The sequence below is a fragment of the Oryctolagus cuniculus genome, chromosome 4 (assembly GCF_964237555.1).
Source record: "Oryctolagus cuniculus chromosome 4, mOryCun1.1, whole genome shotgun sequence".
Taxonomy (NCBI): Eukaryota; Metazoa; Chordata; class Mammalia; order Lagomorpha; family Leporidae; genus Oryctolagus; species Oryctolagus cuniculus.
Window position 1 is genome coordinate 45,016,015 of NC_091435.1, and position 23,371 is coordinate 45,039,385.

At 40.6% G+C, this 23,371-nt stretch overlaps 1 protein-coding gene across 4 annotated transcripts in view; it reads right to left on the bottom strand.

The window, feature by feature from the left end:
- The window catches only part of VGLL3 (vestigial like family member 3), a 52,155-nt gene extending 32,125 nt beyond the window's left edge, over positions 1-20,030 (bottom strand). The window contains exons 1-2 of one of the 4 annotated variants that reach the window (XM_008267102.4): positions 19,464-20,030; positions 5,746-5,863 (exon numbers count right to left, since the gene is read on the bottom strand). In XM_008267102.4, the coding sequence (XP_008265324.1) occupies positions 5,746-5,863; positions 19,464-19,589 (244 nt within the window). In that variant the 5' untranslated portion in view covers positions 19,590-20,030. Of the gene's footprint in view, positions 1-5,745; positions 6,029-19,301; positions 19,417-19,463 lie in introns of those variants that run through there. The other 3 variants (XM_008267101.4, XM_002716634.5, XM_070071935.1) reach the window with 3 other exon arrangements.
- Positions 20,031-23,371: the final 3,341 nt, after the last annotated feature.

Below are 23,371 nucleotides of genomic sequence, written 5' to 3' on the forward strand. Positions count from 1 at the left end.
TCAGTTGATATGTCTCTTGAGATTAATATAAAGTTTACAGGGATCTATGCATTTCTTTTCAAAAATATTGCTGCATTTTACAAGTAAGTGAAACAATATTGAATAGAAAATATGTTTATGAAGAAATCTATACTTCAGAATCACTGTTGGTATCTTGGTTGTGTAAAGAAAAAAAAACTTGATACTCAGAAACAGATGATATGCTCTATTTCATGCCTGAGAATCAGTGTGCTTATTTCATATGTATGTAAATTTTTTTCATTACATGACTCTTTGCTTATGAGTACTTAATCACAGCCACATTTGTTGGATGAAAAAGCAAATGAAAAACTGCATGAGCTATTTCTATGCAATATTACTTTTAAAGTTAGTGTAAGCAATGCAGCAGTGTAAGATTAACAGTCCACAGTGACTTTGGATTTAATATTTCTCGATATTTGGATGACATTAACCACTATTTGCATGATGTTAATATTGATAATCTAACACATGCAAGTAGCCTAAATATAATGTGGTTCAGTTTACATTTGGGGCTAAAAATATTGTGCACACATGTGTTTTCTTCTAAACAAAGAAGAAAATGACAAAATTTTTATTTTGTTCAACACAATCTACCCAAAACTCACCCAGTAATCTCACTATCTCATTCAAAGCAAAAATATGTCTTAGAATCATGGAAAAGTTTAACATGGAGCATGATTTCTTTCCATTTTGTAATAGCTGGAATATTTTCTACACTAACTTTCTTTGAAAAAAATGGAAAAGAGGTAAATGAATAAAAAGTCAAAATTTAAAGAAAGATTTTATCACAATTTTGAAAATATGGATGCTATATTAAAAGCAAAAATGAGACAATGAAATATTGTCAGACTCCTATACTAATTCACCTTAAATATCTCCAGGAAACACATTCTTGGATTACCGACTAAAACATCAGTGTTAAGAGATAACATTTACCTGCTTATCAGTCCCATTTTTAACCAAAAGGTCCACTCCATTCTTAACTTAAAGGTTCCTGCTGTATTTTAAATCCCATTCTGTTGTTCTGCTTCCCATTAAAAGAAATTGTTGAATTCAGAGATAAACTGATGCTTGTTCCAGCGTTTTCTGTCACTTAGGAATTACGCGTTACCATTACGTACAAAGATTGCCCTCTAGTTATTTTGTTCCAGAGTTGCTCAAAATGAGCCTCATGACTCTACACGGAGACTTTCAAAGGGTGATGTCAGAGGCCCATACTCCTTGGAGGCAGTAGGGTGACGTAAGTCAAGCCTCACTGTCCACCCACGTGTTTGTCCTAAACTTCCCAAAAGTGATAACCTCCAGCACCTCCTGGAGAGACTGCTCAACTCCCTCATTCCTACTCTCAGTGAGCTCATTGGACAGGCCCTCCTTCCATTTCCTCCTTGGTGCTAAGTTCAGTGCTGATTTTTAGAGGCATCTCCTATGAGAACGAATTGTCCAAAGCAGATCCTTTGTAGAGCAATCTTTCAACAGACAGCTTGCTTTGCAAACACAACAAAAAACATATCTGTAAGTCTGCCATTTAACACAGTTTTTAAAAATGTCAGTTATCTATATCACTGTGGCTTGACTGTGCTACTATTCTTTCCAGGATATCCACACACTGACATTTTCTATAAAAATCAATGCACAGACACATTTGCAGCTGATGTTTCTATTTGGATAGGAATAAGTTGATGATCAGATTTGTTAGGTTTTCCTTAGTAAAAAGCTCTATTAAATTCCTGTTAGAATATACAGCAGGATTAGTGGTAACCGAAGATATCTCATACCAAATAAAGTACAAACTATTTCCTGTCATTAATTGTTCGCCTAACAGCTGGGAAAAAAAAAAAAAAAAACTGAGGAGAACTTTTCTGGCTCCATCAAGAAGGCACTCATTCAAAATATGATCATTTTTTTCATTATTAGGTGAGACACTTCTGTCTGAAGATTTATATATAAATACATTCTGCAATGAAGCATAATTTCATTTTAAATTTGTTTGTAACACTGTAGCTTTTCCTGCAACACTGCAATAATTTCACAATATAAACCAGATTCATTGATATAGCTGGCCAGCAGCTTCTTTATAAAGTATCATTGCCACTACCATTAGTGTTATCAATAACCTTTAGCACTTTTATATATATGACTGTGGTTTTGTGCCAAAAACACAGAGTTTTGGATAGAGATTCAAGCGGATTTTCTATGTGCCAAATGAGTGGAAATTTACTTGTGGAAGAGAAAAGGCATCTGACTTTCATACAGCACCTTGATTCAAACCCTGCTCTGGATTATTCATGTACATTCTCAAAAAACTTTACAATAACTGTAGCACATGGGTATCACTAAACATACATTACAGTTAAGAAAGTTGATCATAGAGAAATTGGTTGCAACAAGAAAAGAATAAGTCTCAGACTTGAATCCAAAATGAAAGGACTCCAAAAATTGCGTTTTCAATGCTGTGTAGCTTTGACAATTAATATTAAATTCTCACCAACTTTCTTCATGAGACATGTGAACCTCATTTTATTATACTTTATTGAGACATTTTAATGCTTTTATTATATTTTGTGGCTCCCTCTGAAACCTATCCAAATTTGAAATTTTAATTTAAAATTAATTGACTACTAGAAACAACTACTACTATTTTTGCAAATGACAAGTAAATAGTACTTTGAAGTCACAAAAATTCAAAGATTTCAACAACTACTTCATTCAGCCTCTTATTTTATCAATAAGAAACTTATACCTAGCCGGCGCCGTGGCTCAATAGGCTAATCCTCCACCTTGCGGCGCCGGCACACCGGGTTCTAGTCCCGGTTGGGGCGCCGGATTCTGTCCCGGTTGCCCCTCTTCCAGGCCAGCTCTCTGCTATGGCCAGGGAGTGCAGTGGAGGATGGCCCAGGTGCTTGGGCCCTGCACCCCATGGGAGACCAGGAAAAGCACCTGGCTCCTGGCTCCTGCCATCGGATCAGCGCGGTGCGCCGGCTGCAGCGGCGGCCATTGGAGGGTGAACCAACGGCAAAGGAAGACCTTTCTCTCTGTCTCTCTCTCTCACTGTCCACTCTGCCTGTCAAAAATAAAAAAAAATAAAAATAAAAAAAAAGAAACTTATACCTAAAGATCTCATATGAGTTATTAATAAATTCTCTATTAGAGATTTTTATGCTTTCTAATTCCAGGTACATGGTATAAACTTGGTAATTTAATTTAGTCACTTAATCATTCAACTTACATTGATTTTCAATTGTCCATAAAGAAATGTGTTATCTTGAGCATAAAAGAAAATCATGTGAAATAACTAGATACAATGTTCATAGACTTAATGAAGGAGGAAGACATGGAAATTGAAGAGCCTGCTGTGTTCTGTTGGGATTCTCTGACAGACATAAAAATCTCTAAAACGTCTGTTCTGCACCTATCACTTTCCACTTCACTCTACTCACACCAACATTCTGCTTCTGAATGAGCACTAAGCTCCATTCATCTTCAGAGACTTTGCACTGGCTGTTCTCTCTCTGCAGAGTTATGTTTCCCTAGACGTTTGCCATGATGAGTGTGCTAATCTCCTTCAGGACTCTGCTCAAATGTAACTGTCTCAGAGAGGGATTTTACTATCACCGTAAGTAAAATAACACTTTGCTTATCATTAGATCTTGGTCTACACCTTACCTCTAATACTAAAGCACTAGCTCCATGACTATAATGCCTTGGGCTGTCCCAGTCACTGGAGCTCAATAAATATTTGCTGCATAAGCCAATGAATGAAACAGGAGGTAAATCTCAAACCAAATTTAAGAGGATATCAAGAAAGTTCTAACTACAGTTACCAAATAATAACCATTATTCATTCTTTCCACACTGAAATTCAATGTACATTCAAAGGTCTTTTCTAATATTTCTAAGAAATAATCCCACTTTGTAGAGTACACCTACATGGCATCCCACTTAAAATTTCTCTAGAGGGTTATGGTACCAGGGTAGGTAACAAGTCTCACTCCAAAGTATAATTCCAGGCTCTAGTTTCTGTATTACAGCTTGAATGACCACGAGATTGCATGTGCCAATAGGTTACAAGAAGTAGACACTGCAATATTACTCTCCTGAGACTGATTATCCTGAATGGGCTTATTATTAATATATCAAATTGCTTATTAAAACAATGTAACTCACTGAAGCTTTCCAATTTTATTTTCCACAAACCATGAATGAAATAGGAAATTGGTTGTGTATACATCTTAAGCTTCCAAGAACTAAGTCTCGGTTCATAATCTTCATTAATCTAATAAGCACCATGTTTGCCTATTCATTTCCATCAAGGCTTTAGTCATTTCAGTTTGTATCTCACATTCCCTTGTATAGTCACCTTAGTGCTGATATTTAATAGAAAGAAAAGAAAGAAGGAACAGAAAGAATAGAGGAAGAGAGGGAGAGAAGGAAGGAAGTGGGAGGGAGATGAGGGACAGAAGCAGAGAGCAAGCAAAAGAAACAAGAAAGGAGAGAAGGAAAGGAAGTATTGTGTCTACAGATCAGGCTCAGCAATTCCGTATGGCCAGGACCCCTCCTACAATGGAGCAGAGCCACTCTTCTCCTGTTGGGAGGAGACAGTTAATCTCGACTCAACTGCCCTTGCTCAGGTGACCAACCTGTCCCCAGCATAGGATTCACCACAGGCACTTGTTAAGGGAAGATTCCCTGACCCTTCCTCTGCAGAATCCAGTTCAATACATTTGAAGTAAGGAGACCTCGAATATATTTTTAACAGCACTAATCAATTGTTACTGAACTTGCATCTGCATCTGAACCACTGGGAGAATTAGTAAAAAACAGATTATCCCACTCTGCAATTTCTAATTTGGAAGGTCCAGAGAGAAGCCCAAGAACTCGCATTTCTACAAGCTCCCATGTGATGCTGATGTTCCTGAGAAGGAAAACACTTTGAGAACCATTTTACTGGTTATTGCTTATAGCAAAGGGAGGGGAAGAAACATCTGTGATGCCTTATTCTGAAGCTGTCATTGGAATGAGGGATTATTTATTCTCTAGCATTGTAATTATCCCTGATTAACATGTCACTCAATCGTCTTCTGTGAGGCAGAAATCAGATTCAAACACGTATCTGTGACCTTCACATAGAAGGAAATAAAGAAGAGGATGCTCAATCTTCAGTTTGTTCTTTATTGAAGTAAACACAGTAATTTAAAGCATACATGCAGCCAGCGATGTTGAGATTGTACACTGCCAAGAGTTAACACCACAACAAGAGAGATTAGAGAAGGTTTTCAAGAGAACAGACGAGGCTTCCAAAGTCTGTCTTCCTAGGTCAGACTCAGATTCCTGCTATGTTACCACGTTACACCTAGTGGAATGAGCAAGAGCTAATGTGTTAGAAGCTGATTCAGGCACGCCTGTTTTTCAGGGATCCAAAGTGGGCCATCAGGGTTTTCGGAATGGTGCTTTGCTGCTCAATCTGGCCACTAGAAACTCAGGCCGGTTGTATCACTACTTTCCATGAGGAATTTAAGGGGTGTGACTGCATCCTTTCCAACCCCGCATTCCACATGTGACAAAACTGATCCAGCTGTTTGTCTGAAAGAAATTCCTCGCTGTCCTTAAAAATTAAAAAGCAAGTGGATATCCGTCCTCCAGGGGCAAGTCTCCAGCTGGAACCTGGTACGGGCGGTTGCGAAACAGACACAGTGCCCTGGAGAGCATCTGCTTTTGAATTCTTACCTCGCCATAGGGGGGTTAGCCCCATCTTGCTTTTTGAAATGGCAGATTCTGGATGGAGGGTGCTGGCTTGGCCCAAAGCTCTTGAGAAGTGTTCATCCACTACTGACCCAATGTCTCCCTGGAAATAAGTGAAAAGGACACAGCGAGAGTTAAGGTACTCCATCTCGGCAGGCTGGTCTTTCTCCTCCTCCTCCTCCTCATCCTCCTCCTCCTCCTCCTCTTGTTTGCTGGGAAGGGTGACTTCCAGAGAATCCTGCATCTTGCTGTATACCGCTAACTTCTTCTGGGATGGAATAAACAAAACACAGGATCAAAGTTTGTAAAAAAAAAAAAAAAAGCATTAACTAGTTAACTTTTCACTTTTCAAAAAAGAATCTAAATATTAACATATGTTTGCAAACTCGATTCTTCTTCATCTGCTTAACTCCATCTTTTCCCTCCCCAAGCCAGTTGTCTCCTTCCCACATTGAAAAAAGGAAAAGGCTGTTATTCCAATTTTGGCAAACACAAATGTTCACTCTATCAATTGGTATATTTTCAGAGTGTGTAAGGTAGAATTCTGCTTTTGTTTTTTTTTTTTTTGTTTGTTTGTTTTTTGCATTTTTTTAAATCCAGCTAAACAAAAAGGAAAGAATGGCTTTACAAAAATTGTGACAGATTCTGTCCAGATTCTCCTCCCATTTTGGACTTACTCTTAAAGATTTAATGTACGGCTAGAATTTTAGTTTAAGACAGGGAGGAACTGGGGATAGGAGAGGTAACTGTCTGGGGGCAGGGTGGAGAAAAGAGGTTTTTATAAATGAAATAAACTAAAATAAAAACAGGAATGCAGCATATTATAAAAGGATTTGGCAGTTGCACTGAACTCATTTCTCAAAAATCAAACTAAAATGACAAAATAAGTCTGTGTGAAGATCCATTTTGCATGGAACATATTTTTCAGATGTTCCATTTACCACCATTATCATACAGGGGAAAAAAGATTTTATTATGACTTACTGAAAATAATACAAGATACCAGCAATGAGTAATCTTTCAAGTAAAAATGAGAAGGCGTTGACCATTTAAAATATTTTTAAAACGTGATCATAACAACAATAATGAACATATACTATGCAGACAGTCTTCTAAAGCTTGCTGTTCATTACCTCATTGAATCCCTATAATTCTATAACATGGTTATCATCATTTTAAAAACAATGAAACTAAAGTACGGAGAAGTTAAGTAACTTGCTCAAGTTCACAGGGCATGTAAGTGATAGATCCAGAACGCACAATAAAACATGCAACTGTGATTACATATGCATGTGCTTGTATGTATTGGGAGACAGCTGAGACAGATATCTAGTGTGAATAAACAAACTTGCCAAAAGATTGCATTTGTACTGTTTTCCTGACTGATAAATTTTCAATTAATGGCATTCTCTTATTCCCATTTTTCATTATTTCCAAACAATTTCTAATGGGCACATATAATTTGTATCATCAGCAACTGCAAAAACTTATAAAACACGTTAGTTTAGTGACTGAATCACCTTTCTATATCGTATCTCTATCTGCAACACTGGATCTTTTGTCATCCTATTTATTCATGTTTCAGAAAACATACACACTGAAATGAGTGTAAGTAGAGAAAAATGATTCTAGAATGCTCAGTACTTTTACAAATATCATCACAACATACAACCCAGACTCTGCTTCTACTGTAATGATTAGCTTTAAAATCTATAGTTCCAAATTATAAAGACATCATTCAATAAATTGAAATTTCCTCTAGCAATGAATGAATATGTTGTTTTTGTGTGAAGTGGATCTTGAAATGTTCAGAAATAATGAGTTATTGTTTCCAGACTGTTATTTATAAATGTTTGCATTTGTGTCAATGTGATTATCATTTGTTGGTAATAGATAATTCTTTCCATGTGAGTGAATCTGCCTTGCTTATCAATAGGTGACTGTAATGTCTGAGGGGTTACATTTCTTATAATCTGCTTTTGTGCAGATTTGAACATGTTTATATTTAACTTCAATATAAAAACACCATAAGTATAAAATGAGCGGATTGAGCTAAATAGTCTCAAAAGTTACACCTAGCTTCAAATGACATTAACATTTGCTAGTCAAGTCACAGTTCTGTCTTGTCTCTGAGCATCTATATTCACTCTTTTAAGCATACACATGCACAAATATGCAGAATATTCTTATATATTAGAAAGAAGCACTAATTTATATGGAAAGGAAATAAAACAGAGAGGCCTCACTGTCTAGAAGTTTTCTTTTATTATCTGTGAAACTGATTTCATTTTCCTGTTACTGTCCAGCTCAGTGTCAACTTGTGAGAGTCGGGCTTTGCATGTAATTGCTTCATTTGCTTAATTTTAACATTTGTTCTTGCAATGAAAGAACCTTGGCTGTATTAGTTATCCAAATAAAGGCAAGGTTTTATTTTACTCACAATTAACGGCAATTAATTCTCAAATTAAATAAAATCAAAAATATATATCTTTTTATATATATGTAAAAATTTGAAAACTAAATACATATAAATATGTGAAATAGCATTATAGATGATAGTAACAATCACAGAATACCTTAATTTTTTAATTGAAAGTAGTCCAATTTAAGCTATAGATTTTTAAACTATTTACAATTATGGTTTTTCTAGGTGCTTTGCAATTTGTAAGCTCTTTCCTGCCAATTGTGGAATGATTGAACACAAATAAGCTATAAAATTACACACTTTTCAATATGCAATGGGAAAAAAGAAAAGCAAATGCCTCAAAATGTATGTCATTAGTCTATTCTTTAAAAATAAACTTTCTGTCAATTTATGCTTTCTTTACATTTCTTATATTTCATCTATATGTAGTATTTCTCTATTAATTTAAAATAATTATGTACACTGAAATATTTATTTTGAATTTTGCAGACACCTGTGACTTTACAAGAAAAGATGTCTTTGACACATCTACCTATTGGCAATACATCAGAATATCTGTTATCCTAATGGCACCATTTTCACATGAAGCTGATCTAATTTTCACAGATTATAGTGAACCAACATAAATTTTACACATATAGCACAAATGCATTTACAGCCTCACCATCAACTTCACCGGTTAAAATAAATATTCCAAGCATCTGAATGACCTGATAACTTCCCACAATACTAAGCCTGAATTTGCATATGCTTTTTTTTAAACACAAGTATATGCATGAAGAAAAAGGAAACAGAAAATTTAGATAGGAATTGATTCATGGGCTGACACTTCCACAGTCCTAATTTTCTTCTCCATAGACTCTTGAGCCTCAACTATTTTCCTTTATTTTTTAATATTTATTTATGTATTTGAAAGTCAAGTTACAGAGAGGGAAGTAGAGAGAGAGAGAGAGAGAGAAATCTCCTGTCAGCTGGTTCACTTCCCAAATGGCCACAATAACCAGGGTTAGGTCAGGACGAAGTCAGTGGCTAGGAGCTTCTTCCAGGTCTCCCACATGGGTGGCAAGGGCCCGGAGACTTGGGCCAGAGAAGACAGTGAGAGAGAGAGACAGAGTGAAAGGTCTTCCTTTTGCCATTGGTTCACCCTCCAATGGCCGCCGCGGCCGGCGCGCTGCGGCCGGAGCGCTGCAGCCAGCGCACCGCGCTGATCCGAAGGCAGGAGCCAGGTGCTTCTCCTGGTCTCCCATGCAGGTGCAGGCCCAAGTACTTGGGCCATCCTCCACTGCCTTCCCGGGCCACAGCAGAGAGCTGGCCTGGAAGAGGGGCAACAGGGACAGAATCAGGCTCCCTGACCGGGACTAGAACCCCGAGTGCCGGCGCCGCAAGGCAGAGGATTAGCCTATTGAGCCACAGCACCGGCCAATTATCTGCCTTTTCCTAAGCTGAGCATGTGATTCATGTGCACTTTTGCCATATTCTGCACACAACTGATACTTATTGCTTGGAATGGAACTTCCCTAAAGTGACATTCCTTCTTAGAAACAGTATATAAAATTCTAAACATTGAAATTAAATCTCATATCATCATAATCTAGATTTCTTCAGTCAAGGCCAAAATGTAAACTAGTTTGTATTTTTCTCAAAATGCACAATCACTTCTTAAAAATATCCAAGTCTCACAGAAATAGTCATGCTTTTCTTAAAAGACCTTGAAGAAAATAAAGAAGCCATCGAAAGGGACTTAAAAAATTACAAGGGAATTTATTTAATGCACATTTAGTCCTCATGGACAGTGCACAGCAATGGCAGTCTTTCCCCAGATAAAGGACTGTTGAGTTAGGTGAAACAATGAACAAGTTAACAGCGCAAAGTTAAAGCACACATGGAGGGAACTGGAACAGGAAAGTGGAGAGAGCTGGCCTAGGCGGTGTGAACCATACCCAACCACCTCAAAGCCTGCCATCAGGCACAACAGAAACAAACTTCAGCAGGAATGTGCAAGGGAAAGGATTTGTCTGACAAGAGAAAGACTTCCATGTCAGGAGCCAAATACCACTAACTCCCCAAGGCTTAAGCCTGCAAAATGCCAAGTGATTACTGTGCATATGTGGAAACTTTTTTCCTAAGGAAACAAAAGTATTTTAATGAATCATTGGATATTTAGAAATAGCACGTTTTTTGTTGTTTTTTTTCGTCTTTTTTTTTTTTTTTGGTTTGGTTTTTAAAATTTCACTGGCTATCTTCTTTAAATACAATGATTCTTTTATGTTCAGAAGCATGGTTGGAGCCTTAAGGAATAACTGGCCCACAGTTAAACTTTCACAATGGTAAAGTCCATAAAAGCCAGCACATTCCATTTTCATCATGTTTTTCTCACTTAACTTATATAATAGATTTCCTTAAACATCTCATGGAGAGACTTGAAGTTGTCATTCCTAGCCTATTTAGAGAAGCATGGACTAATTTGTACAATGTTAGGCGATGTTAAGGAAGATATACTACTGACTTTTACATATTTTGTTTATCTTGACTTTCTCACACAAACTTTTTGTCAAAATAAATATTCTCAGTTTGCATGTATAAAAACTGACTTACTTGGCCAGGGTCATCCACCTAGGAAGTGGCAGAGATGTAGTCAGAACCTACTTCTGTCTGACCATAAACCCTGTGCCAAGAAAGTAGACTAAAGTAAATGAGTATCTCTCTATGGTATTTATTTTAACTGAGTAAACAAACAAAGCCTATGGCACTGCAGTCTAACATAGTCTAAAGTTCTTTATTGCCATTAAAAAAATAGAGCTGCAAACATATATTTGAGTAATGGCTACTAAGTAATGCAGTAAAAAAAAAATAATGTACCTAGATGAAAATGAACTTCTCTACCGAAAAATGTATCGTCTCCTTGGCAAATCAGATACATAACACAATTGCCAGCAATTTTTCTGGAAATGCTATTTTAGAAATGGGAGCAGAGTTAACTTGTGAAACACAGTCACACCTCAAGAATCTGTGTTTGTCTGTCTTTGTTTTTTTTTTTTTTTCTTAACAGTAGAGAAGAGGAAAGCAAAAATAATATGACTTAACATGATGAGCTAATTTCGAGCACATTGCCACTAAATGATTCTAGTCATTATCAAAAATTAAACCTACCCCCTCCAAAGATGAACACTTTCCAGTTTTGAGCATGTTCAAAAAAAATGTGCCACAGGCTTAGAGGCAATTTCAGAATTTGCATTCCCAAGATGTTTTGAGCAATGATCACATCATTAGAGTATGTGTTCTCTCTCAAACTAACTACTTTCAATGAAACAACAGTTTCCGATGTATAAATTTCTTGTATGTTTGCATAATCCTATTACTAGATTTAGGGTATGATTTCATTTCTCAAATTGTCTATTATTTATTCACTCATCTACTTGTCAATTCATTCCTTTCTTGTGTTAGTGCTTGTTCAGAGACTTGGAGATACAACGATGAAAACCATAGCCTGTCCCTAAACTCAAACTGCTCCTAGTTGCCTGGAAGAGCATTTTAAGGTCAACAGCAAAGAAAGAGAGCTTCATGGTTTATCCATTTGGTGAACTATGTTATTTTTCCAAGTAGCTAGTATCCCCAAATGAAAATATAAGTAAGAAGATAACATTAGATAAATAATGAATTATTTTGGAAGCCCAGAAGGGCAGATAATTCAATATGAAGAGAACTGAAATGGGAAAGATGTTAAGCAGAACTAATTCCCTGAGTCTGATCAAGTCACTGAACCTCCTGGCTCTTAGATTACTCTTCTGAATATGAGGAATTTTGACTTGATTATTTTGGAGGTCTTGTCCAACTCTATATCCTAATAAACAACATCCTGGAGCTCTAGACAAATTCACACTTAATTTTGTTTCTTACTTTGAACACTTACTCTGGTTTTGCAGGACACTAGGCCAAAACAAACCCTCAAAAACCACTGAAGACTAATTCATTTGCAGACATGGGTCATCTAGCTGAATTTTAAGGAATTAGCTATGGTCCTTCCTTTATCTATAAGGACACTTCAGAAAGTTCATAGAGGGGTGGGAGTTTGGCCTAGTGGTTAAGATGCCTGTGTCCCACATGGGAGTATACTTCAGTTGGATACTTGGCTCCTGACTCCAGCTTCCAGTTAATGCAGACTGAGAGACAGAGCAATGGCTCAAGTAATTTGCTTCCTGCCACTCCTATGGGAGATATGAATGGAGTTCCTTGCTCCTGGCTTTTGCCTCCCACCAACTTCCCTGACCACTGTAGGCATTTAGACAGCAAACTACCAGATGGGAGTTCCCACTGTCTACGTTCCTCGATCCCAGTCTCTCTACCTTTCAAATAAATACATAAAAATGTAAAGAAAATATTCCCAGAAAATGCATATTATAAAACACTACATGTATCTCATTTTTTGCACAAAAATAAACTTGACCATTTTTTCCACCAACATTTTAAAGCATTCTTGTATTCCTTTTAAAATACCATTGTACTGGGCTCCGTGCTGTGGGGAAGTGGGCTAAGCAGTTGCCTGCGGTGCTGACATCCCGGTTTAAGTCCCGGCTGCTGCACTTCCCATCCTGCTTCCTTGCTGATAACCTGGGAAAGCAGTGGAAGGTAGCCCAAGTGCTTGGGCCCCTCCACCCATGTGGGTGACCTGGAAGAAGCTCCTGGTTCCTGCCTTTGGATCAGCCCAGCTATGGCCATTATGGCCTTTTGGGTACTGAAATAGCTGATGGAAGACCCCACTCTCTGGCTGTAATTCTGCCTCTGAAATAAATAAATAAATCTTTAAAAAAAACTGTTGTATTTTTGTATTAACAAGCAAGAATACATCCTGAGAGTCTCCCTACTCCATCCACTAAAGGACAAGTGTTTGCACGCACTAAAAAAGACATGGTTTTAAGAGGAAAAGACACTTGTTTAGTTTAGGTCTTTTTTTTCCCCTCTATGAACACAAGAAACAAGCTGAAAATAGCTGTTACTCAAGTTCAGACTATACTTATAAATTACTGGCATAAATCTTGTATTCACTGAAATATCTATAAATATGGCATTTAGGACTTGTTCTAACAACAGCTGTTTGGTCTAATGGTTCAAGGCACTCTTAGGGTCTTCCTAAATGCATAGTCAAAGCTAAAAAACAAACAAACAAAAAACAGTTGCTTACATAGGTGAACTTCAAAAGACTCAGGGCAGAGCTCTGTTCAAAATCATTGCCCAGGATCTGAAATTTGCTTATTAGACAGCTTTTGTTTCTTGAACAAAAATGTTTTTTTTCTGGAGACAGTACCTTACATTATTATCAATTAATGGGGGTGTTAGTTTTCAGATTTTTTTCTTTTCAGTTAGCTTAAAAACAAGGTTTAAGGAATGAGATCCAAGTTAAGCACCCAAGTTTTAGAATGAAAACCAAATGACAGGCTGGCGCCGAGACTCACTAGGCTAATCCTCCACCTGCGGCACCGGCACCCCGGGTTCTAGTCCCAGTTGGGGCACCGGATTCTGACCTGGTTGCCCCTCTTCCAGGCCAGCTCTCTACTGTGGCCCGGGAAGGCAGTGGAAGATGGCCCAAGTGCTTGGGCCCTGCACCCCATGTGCTCAGAGCACACATGCCTGGAGAATGAACTTCTGTTACTTCCTAAAGAATTGCAAAATTATATGATCACAGTTGAAGACAGAGGGTAAGGCTATCTTTAAAATTCATCCTAATGCACCATTAACCATTATAAGATCCTAATGGGAGACCAGGAGAAGCACCTGGCTCCTGGCTTCTGATTGGCACAGTGCACTGGCTGCAGCGCACCAGCCGCCGTAGCCACCATTTGGGGGTGAACCAATGGAAAGAAAGACCTTTCTTTCTGTCTCTCTCTCTCTCTCTCATTGTCTAACTCTGCCTGTCCAAAAAAAAAAAAATTAAAAAATTTTAAAAAAGCAAATGACAAATTTTCTCTAGGCATCAGGAATATAAGTAACTTTATTATCATTGAAAATTCCCTTTGCAGGTAGATAAAAACCAGAAGTATGCCTACTGCTCTAGGAAGTCAACTCAACATGTCTCCTGCAGTAGCCCAAAGAGGCACACAAAAGAGCAAGGCTCTCACGTCTCAGCACCCATTTCCCTAGGTTCTGGTAGTGTTCCCGGTTCTCAAACTTTGTGAGATGTAAGATTTTGCTACATAGGTGCTAAGTGAAATAGGACTCCCTTGCATTTAACATAAATATACTTCATTTACATTGCCCAAGTGTCACTTTGTCTGGGGATTTTCTTGGAAAACACACGCTCACTTGCATGATTTTAAGCAATTCCATCTTGCCCTTGCCATCAGTGCTGCACCCTCTCTTCTGGCTGCCTGCAGGAGACAACAGTTCAATTAAAAGTTTAATGTTTCCTCTAACCTTGTATGTTGCAGCACCAAAGGTATTGGGTGCATGAAGCTGTGGGGCAGCTGAAGCTTCTTCATTTCTGTAGTCACATTAATTTTATGCAGTGTGGAGTAATTGAGGCTGTTCTTTTTCAAAGCAGTCCTGCATGAATTCTTTCAAAAATCCACTTAAATCCTTGCTTACAGATGCAAGAAAATTAGATCCACTGCCCTCCATAAGTTGGCTGTATATTGAAACTATTTAGGTTATAATTGTATTCTTTCCTCTTAATGAATCTAAACTTACATTGGAATACCAATGCTAGACGGAGCACTTAAAACAGACTATTACTTCCTTTATTTTATTTTAAATAAATAAGTGTTCATTTGCTAAGTGGATATCCTGCCTCATCAACAAAGGATGCAACATAGATAGCAAAAGTCATTAGCATAATACAAATGCTTGCAAAAGGCTTTTGGAATGCCTAAACTTAAAAAGTGCACTATGGAGGACTTGGAAAGAATTTCAAATTCTAAGGCCAAAGAATCTACTGCATATTAATCTTCTTTATCAAAAAAAAAGTTGATTAAGGCACTAAAGACAAAAATAAGTCTATTGTGCAATAGCAGGAAAAAAAAAGAAAGAGAAAGAAATAGCTTGGTAGACTACAAGGCATGTGGAAAGATGCTACACTGGGCAGAGGGAGGTTTGGTGGTCCTATTTTGTCACCAATTAGCTTTGACATCTTCAGCCAGGCATTTCAGTCCTATGAATATCCATTTTCCTGTTTATAAAAGGAGGAGCTGAAGTATGTTTTTTCCAGAGTTTTTCCATTACAAAATGAATCTCTGAGCAGTTTTATGACTTAACCAAGGTGGCAGGATCCAGAGAAAGAGTTCATAAGAACTCTGTGAAACTTATAACTAGTTATGCCTCTTAATTCTTTCAACTTGGAGTATGCCTGCAGATTCACCCAGCTGTTACCCTTGAAAAGGACACAGAACATATGCTCTATCTTATAGGAAGCACAAAGTCTGATTGTTACAGACCCCTGTGCACTACTGAGAAATGAATCACTCTTCTCCTCTTTCACTGCCTTATTATAACTACACAACTCTGCAAGCTGTGTTCTGAGTATCTTCCTAACATTAACTTTATAAATAGGGAGGAAGCCTGAGACAGCAGACTGTCTGCATAGAAGATGAGAAATCCACTGAGTATGAGGAGAATCTATGATTTCATATTATTGCCGTCAATTGTTCCTGACACATATTTTGAAATTTTCTGTTGGTTCTTACTGTCACTACAGGCAGACAAGTACATTCCTTTCGGTACACGTCCAGCAGTGCCATCAGCCTTCAGAGCATGTGCTGAGAGACTGTGTCCAAGGTTCTCCTGAGGAGATTTTAGACACTAATGTATCAGGGCTAAGAAGAGGTGAATGGGCTGCTTAGCAGCCCTCAGAAATGCACGCTCTAAAATTTATGTACTGCCATTCAATTTCTAGGAATTAAAGTCAGGGACTATAAAATGCACTCTTTAGGCATATCCACAGATTACTCTGATTCATTTAGTCTACCATATGCCCACATAACAGACTGAAGCACAGACTGATCTACATTCAGGTAACTATGTCTTACAGTGTGTGTGTGTGTGGTGTGTGTGTGTATGTGTGTGTAAGATTTATTTATTTTTATTTGAAAGAGTAACAGAGAGAGAGAGAGGGACACACAGAGAAAGAAATCTCTCATCTTCTGGTTCAGCCACCAAGAGGCTGCAATGGCCTAGGCTTGGCCGTATCAAATCCAGGAACCAAGACCTTCTTCTGAGTCTACCACGTAGGTTTAGGGGCCCAAGCACTTAGGTCATCTTCCACTGCTTTCCCAGGCACATTAGCAGGGAGCTGAATTGGAAGTGGAACAGCTGGGACTTAAAGCAGCACCCATATAGGATGCCAGTGTCACAGGCAGCGGCTTTACCCACTATGCCACAGTGTTGATCCTATGACTATGATTTTACAACATCTACTAACACCTACCTACAGCATATATGTTCAATAAAAACCTAACTTAAAATTTGAAGTGTGACAATCGTGCTTTTAGAAGAAAAGCTCAGAGCACACATGCCTGGAGAATGAACTTCTGTTACTTCCTAAAGAATTGCAAAATTATATGATCACAGTTGAAGACAGAGGGTAAGGCTATCTTTAAAATTCATCCTAATGCACCATTAACCATTATAAGATCCTAATTTACTAGGATTCCAGAGCAATACAGGTTAGAAAAGAAAAAAATCAGCTCAAAGGTACACTACTGCAAGTGAACACAGAAGTAAAACAAAACTTCAAAGCCCTCTTTTCTAGCATTTTATAAATGACCACGAAACTTTCCTGATCACTCTGTCACTTTTTCTGCTCTTTTTCCTTTTTTCTCCTGAACAAATCAATTTTTCAAATGCAGGAGAAATTGTAGCCCTTCCGTATGTCTCCCAGGCAAGATGCTATTAGGGGTCACTTCCCATGTACGGAGAAAACAATCTTCATGGATAATAATGATAAAACCTTATGGAATGCAAAAACAACCAAAATATGTATTCTCGGATGACTGCATTACAGCCAAGTCAATATTAGTCCCACTTCACCCACGCACCACATAGCCTAAAAATGCTGTCAGCCTGATAAGAATTCCCTGATTTACTCCTTTTTCTAATAGAAAATATAGGTCATCAAAATAAACTCCTGAAGGGAAAAAGAACAGTAGTCATACTCTCAAGTCACTTTTTATTTTGCTAGCCTGTTACAGTTAACTGGTCCCTTATCAAAAGGAGAAATCTTAAATAGGTTGCTACTTTTATAAAAACAACATGAAAATTTCCCAGAATACCTCTCAATTAAATTCTTATGGTAGACACAGCCAGACATTCATTTAAGCAATGTCTAGAGAAGTCCAAGATATATTGAAGTTGATCATTGTGCAACTAACTCACCAGTTTAAACAATTTAACTTTTTATAAGAAAGTTCATTCTTTGCTGATAGTTTCAGCAAAAGGATCTGGGAAACTGAGTCTCAGGGCTATTGTAAATGTTAAAGTTTTTGGAGACAAAATCTTATTGAACACAAGCATGATTGGAAATTGTTGATTTTTATGATATTAAGTTTTGTTTTCTAGCTCAAAACAAAAACACCACATTATTGACTTCCACCAATAAGTTCATATTTTAATGGAATTAATTTCCACAATCCTGAAAAAAAATTTTATCACAATTTCTACTAGTTTGCTGGCTTTTGGTTTTATTTTTATTTTTACCCATGGGGAAAACTTTCTTCCTAAATAGTCAGTGCAGTTTGAGTCTGGAGCTTGTGCGATTCCAGATGACAACTGAAGGTGGAGGAAAGGGGGCTTCCTCCATGACCAAGGATTCCAGATACCCAGGGCTTTTTGCCTCCCTCGCCTGACTGGAGCCTGTGTATTCTTTCCATCCTGTATATTTTGTTAGACCTGAAGTCAAGGAAAAACAAACAGCATAAACTGTCACCTTTGACCATAACTTTCAAAAGACTTTCTCATCCCTTCCGCCAAAGTAAGTTTTTTCTTTGAAAAGCTGGATTTTTTTTTCTTTTTTAAAAAAGGAATGATAGCAAGTAAGTAATGCTTCTTCTCTTTTGCCCTCATTGCTCCTGGGCAGGCTAGTGCTGTTTAGCAGATGATTATGTGGCATGCACTCTTCCAGAACAGGCTGCCTTGTACAGTCCCTAAATTCTAAACAGAAAGTTGTCATTTCTTCCCAAAGAGTAGCGCTGTAAATCTAGCAAAGGGCCAAAAGTAGAAGAAATGTAGAGAGCAAAAGGCCAGATTCATTAAAGAGCCAAACCCTTACAGCCACAATAGAACATATGAGTGTCAAGAGACAGGCTAATAAACAAATTAACTAAGTCAGAGGATGATCATTTTCTATAATCTATTTGCAGATTTTTTAAGTGTCACCAAATCAACCAACCCTAACCCCTAGGGCCTGATGAGAACCTTACCTTGCTAGAGCACCTTGCCACATATCAACATGTTTTGAAACCTTGACCCACTCACTGTTGTGTTCAGACAGCAATGTTCACGGGCACCTAGAGCCAAATCCACTCCCTTCCCACCCCACTGCCCAGTCTCCCTTCAAAAGTAACCAGGTCGTGTTCCCACTTTCTGGCCCCTAAATTTTCAGTGGCTCTTGGCGGCGTGCAGACCTGGTATCCAGAGATCCAAGGTTATCTGTTGGCGGAGTACATGCTGTCAACAGACCACACACTTACTGCACAACAAGCTCTGAGCTTTAAGGGGGTTACAAAATGAATGAAGAACCTTGGACTGGATCCCGGCTTTCCAAGTCACAATCACATCATAGAACGAGCGACTACAGGGAAGTTTTGGTAACATCCAGAAACGCTACACTAATGCGCCACCATAAACGCCCAGAAAGAAGGATTATTTCAGGAGCTCCCTGAGCCACGGAGAACATCCTAAAACACTCTACCTTTAGGAAGAAACAAAACTGTCGCTTCAGAGGGAAGTTGACTCACATAGGTCCTAAGACAGATGCCCTCGGAGAACTTCAGTGAACTGCGTCTCAGGAGCTAGGGTGGCTGTGGGGAGCAGCCTCTGAGCTCCGTGTGACCACAGCTCAGTGAAGCCCCCCAGCTAGGCATGAGCTCACATCACCGAATAGCCACGGGCCACCTGGCCCTTCGTCCCTTACCCCCGGAGCCCGGCTTGTCCGCTCGCCGGCGCTCCTGCAAGTCCCAGCGCTGGAGCATCGTGCGCGCCACCCTTCCCAGCAGGGCGGTCGCCGGAGCCCCACACCGATACTCCGGGTGCCCCTCGCCCCCGCCCCCGGCAGGCTGCCTGGCCGCTGACTCACCTGCTGGCCAGGTTGGGGCGCCGGATGATAGTAGGCTGTTGGGCAGGTTGCAGCTGCCACAGGGTTGGGCAGATACTGGGGCGCTCCATAAGGCTGGGGGTGATACATCACCTCCGCACAACTCATGGCAGCCGGGGCAGCGGCGGCCCCCGAGCTGCCGCCGCCGCTTTACGCGCTGGCGCGAGGGGCGCCGCCGCCACCGCCGCAGCTGCCGCCTCTGTCGCTGCTCCAGCTGCTACTGCGGCGAAGGCGGGTCCTCGGAGGCCTCCGGCTCCGCGCCGGCCACGGGCTCGGGAGGGGCTGGCAATCAGCGGGGGCCCATGCGCGGGCACCTTCATCTTCAGCCCCTCCGGGTGCCCTCTTGCCCGCGCCTATCTAGCGGCCCCGGGGCGCAGCCGGCCGCCGCGCGGCAGGAGCATGACAGCGCCCGGCTCCGGCGAGGGCAGCAACGCCAGCCGCAGCCCCGGCCAGCGTCGGGCAGCGCAGGGGAGCCGAGCCGCTGGTTTGCATGTACACAATGCACGCCCCGGGCTCGTCCTATCGCCCGCGCTGCGGGCTGGGCGAGGGCCGGGAAGGCGGGGGCAGGGTGAGGCGGGGCGGGGTAGAGGGGGTGAGCCAGGGAGAAAGGGGGGAGCGCGGGCTCCCCAGGCTCCGCTTCGCAAAGTTCTTCCAAGTCGGTCGGCGGCCCGCGGGTCGCCCAGCAGGGGGACCCCGGCGAGGGCTGGATGCGGATTGGAGCGAAGTTTGCTGCCCTCTCCGCCTCCCGGCCTGGGAGAGGAATGGTATGTGAGAGGCTCGACGGGTTCCCACCCGGTGTCTCCGTCACCTGGCCGCCAGGGCCAGGGCTCCCCAGTTCCCAGGAGCTTTTCGCAGGGAGCACCAGCTGAGAGACTGGGGCCAAACGAAGGCCGAATGTACTCCTACCAAGAGGTTGAACAGAGCAGGCATAAAATAAACTAAGGTTAGCTCCGACGTTAAAAATAACCCTAAGTGAAAGCGAACGTGATTGCAAGTGTGCACATGCCAAGAATGCAGCACGGTTTCCTACAGGCAATCTCTCCTGGAAATTTACACCTTCATGGCATGGCATTTGTGTGGGAAGTCCACCTCTTCTGGCTTGTGTAGCTTGGTTTCCATAGAGCAAAAAATATATACTTGATCCAGTCCATTCAGCTATTATATAAAGAGAAGTTGCTTAATTTTTCAAATGGCTTATAACCTTCTCCCAAGTGGAAAAGGGTAATGTGTGTAGGAATATAATTCTATTCCCGTTTAGCCAGTAGAAAAGGACTCTGTTACACAGGAGAAAACTCTAGCTCTTGAAACACACCTAGCTCTGCTCATATAGAAGCACCGTCTTTAATGACTCAAGACAATCTTTCGTTTTCAGAGGAAAAGGCAGTTTGGAGGTCAAATGTACTGATGCCATGGACTACATTGTGCCCCTCATCCCATCTCATACGCTGAAGCCCTAAAGACTGAATAACTGTATTTGGAGATGGGGCCTTTAAAAGAGATAATTAAGTTCAAATGAGGGCTTAAATTTGAGATCCTAGTCCAATAAGACCCGTATCCCTATAAGAGTAGAGAAAGACATCATAGTACAGAGGAGACTATGGACCTAGAATTTCTTGGACTTTTAACCCTATAAGACATGAGAATGTACATTTCTAATCTATTGTCAATATTTATATAACCATGTACACAAACACATGTACATACATTCACACCTATATTCAAACAAAATGTAATAGTTGCATAGGAATTTTTTGTATAACAACCAACATAAGCCATAACAGTTTCTACTGACTCACTCATTTTTATCTATTGCATATATACAATATGTTATTAGGAATTTACACAGCTTGAACTTTAAATTGTGCCCTTTCTTGTGAATGTTCCTATAAGTAAGAAACATAAAAATGACTAAATATTTTTTGTAGGGAGGCTGTGTTTTTTAATTTAATTTTATGTGAAAGTCAGTTTGTGTTGGGGGGAGCGAAAGAGCTAGCAAGAGCGAGAGAGAGAGAGCTTCCATCTGCTGGTTCGCTCCCCAGTTGGCCACAATGACTGAAGCTGGGATGATCCCGAGCCAGGAACCAGGAGCTTCTTCTGAGTTTCCCATGTGGATGCTGAAGCCCAAGGATGTGGACCATCCTCCATTGCTTTTCCAGATACATTAGTAAGGAGCTGGATCAGAAGTGGAACAACATGGACTCAAACTGGCACCCATATGTGATGCCAGTGCCACAGGTGGTGGCTCTACCTTTACACCACAGTTCTAGCCCCATTTAAATATTTATTACTACCTTTTCCTCAAATTGGAATCCTAGGGTCAGACCACTTTCTTATGATTTAGGCTCATCTATTCAGCTTCTTCTAGATGACCCCAGAAAGGTGTTCACTAAGGACTGAAGTCACACTAACACTGATCTTCCCACAACTTGAAATAGCTCTTCTTCTTTTTTTTTTTTTTTTTTTAAAGATTTACTTATTTATTTGAATGTGGAGTTACAGAAGCAGGGAGAAAGAGACAGAGAGAGAGAGCGAGAGAGAGCAAGAGAGAGAGCACCTTCTATCTCAGATATGGGCCGATATGAAGCCAGGAGCCAGAAGCTTCTTCCAGGTCTCCCACGTAGATACAGGGGCCCAAGGACTTAAGCCATCTTCTCTTGCTTTCCCAGGCCATCGTAGAGAGCTGGGTCGGAAGTGGAGCAGCCAGGACCTGAACCAGTGCCGTTATGGGATGTGGGCCCACAGGCAGTGGCTTTACCTTTTATGCCACAGTGCAGGTCCCCAGCTCTTCCTCTTAATCTCCACCTCAGATACACTCCCGTCCACCAGCTGCACAGTTGGACACGTGGGAATTCTCTGACTCATCTTCTTCTCCTTGAAGTCCTCACATTTGCTCTTGGAGTTCAGTAGATCCCTTTTACATTTCTACTGGTTCTCCCCTCATCACCATTCCTCCTTTGCTATAATCTGTAGTTCAGGAAGCATCTGTCATCAGCAGTCCTGCAAAAGGCTCCTCGTTGATTTCAAGCTCCAAGTTGAACCCTCTTCTGAAACATTCTTCATAATTACACTCCTATTCTTTATTGGCTCAGGCACTGCACTCCAAATCCAATAGAATAGTGATGTTTTGTCTCTGTTTTTAAGAAAATCACAGTGACTCCCTGTAGTCCAAATTCTTTAACCTTCAGATCCTGACTCCCCACGTCACTGTCTACTGCCAGTGTTTATGTGGCCATCTGAATGGTCTCCCATCCTAGGAAGGAGCCGTGCTGTTCTGCTGCTGTGGGTGTTTTCAGATGTGCAAGGCATCTGCACCACGATCACTGTTCACTTGCTAACCTCTTTCTCGTTCTTCAAGGAATCATTCCTAAAACTTCTGATGAAGCTCACTTCAATGCCCTTGTTTTCGGCAGCTCTGTGGACACTGCTGTTATCACACTAACAATCTCTGTTTCAGGATTTCTATTTTGTTTTTAAGATTTATTTACTGGCCAGCGCCGCGGCTCACTAGGCTAATCCTCCGCCTTGCGGCACTGGCACACCGGGTTCTAGTCCCGGTCGGGGCGCCGGATTCTGTCCCGGTTGCCCCTCTTCCAGGCCAGCTCTCTGCTGTGGCCAGGGAGTGCAGTGGAGGATGGCCCAGGTGCTTGGGCCCTGCACCCCATGGGAGACCAGGAGAAGTACCTGGCTCCTGCCATCGGATCAGCGTGGTGAGCCGGCCACAGCACGCTGGCCGCGCCGGCCATTGGAGGGTGAACCAACGGCAAAGGAAGACCTTTCTCTCTGTCTCTCTCTCTCACTGTCCACTCTGCCTGTCAAAAAAAATATATATATTTATTTATTTACTTGAAAGTCAGAGTTACACAGAGAGAGGAGAGGCAGAGAGAGAGAGA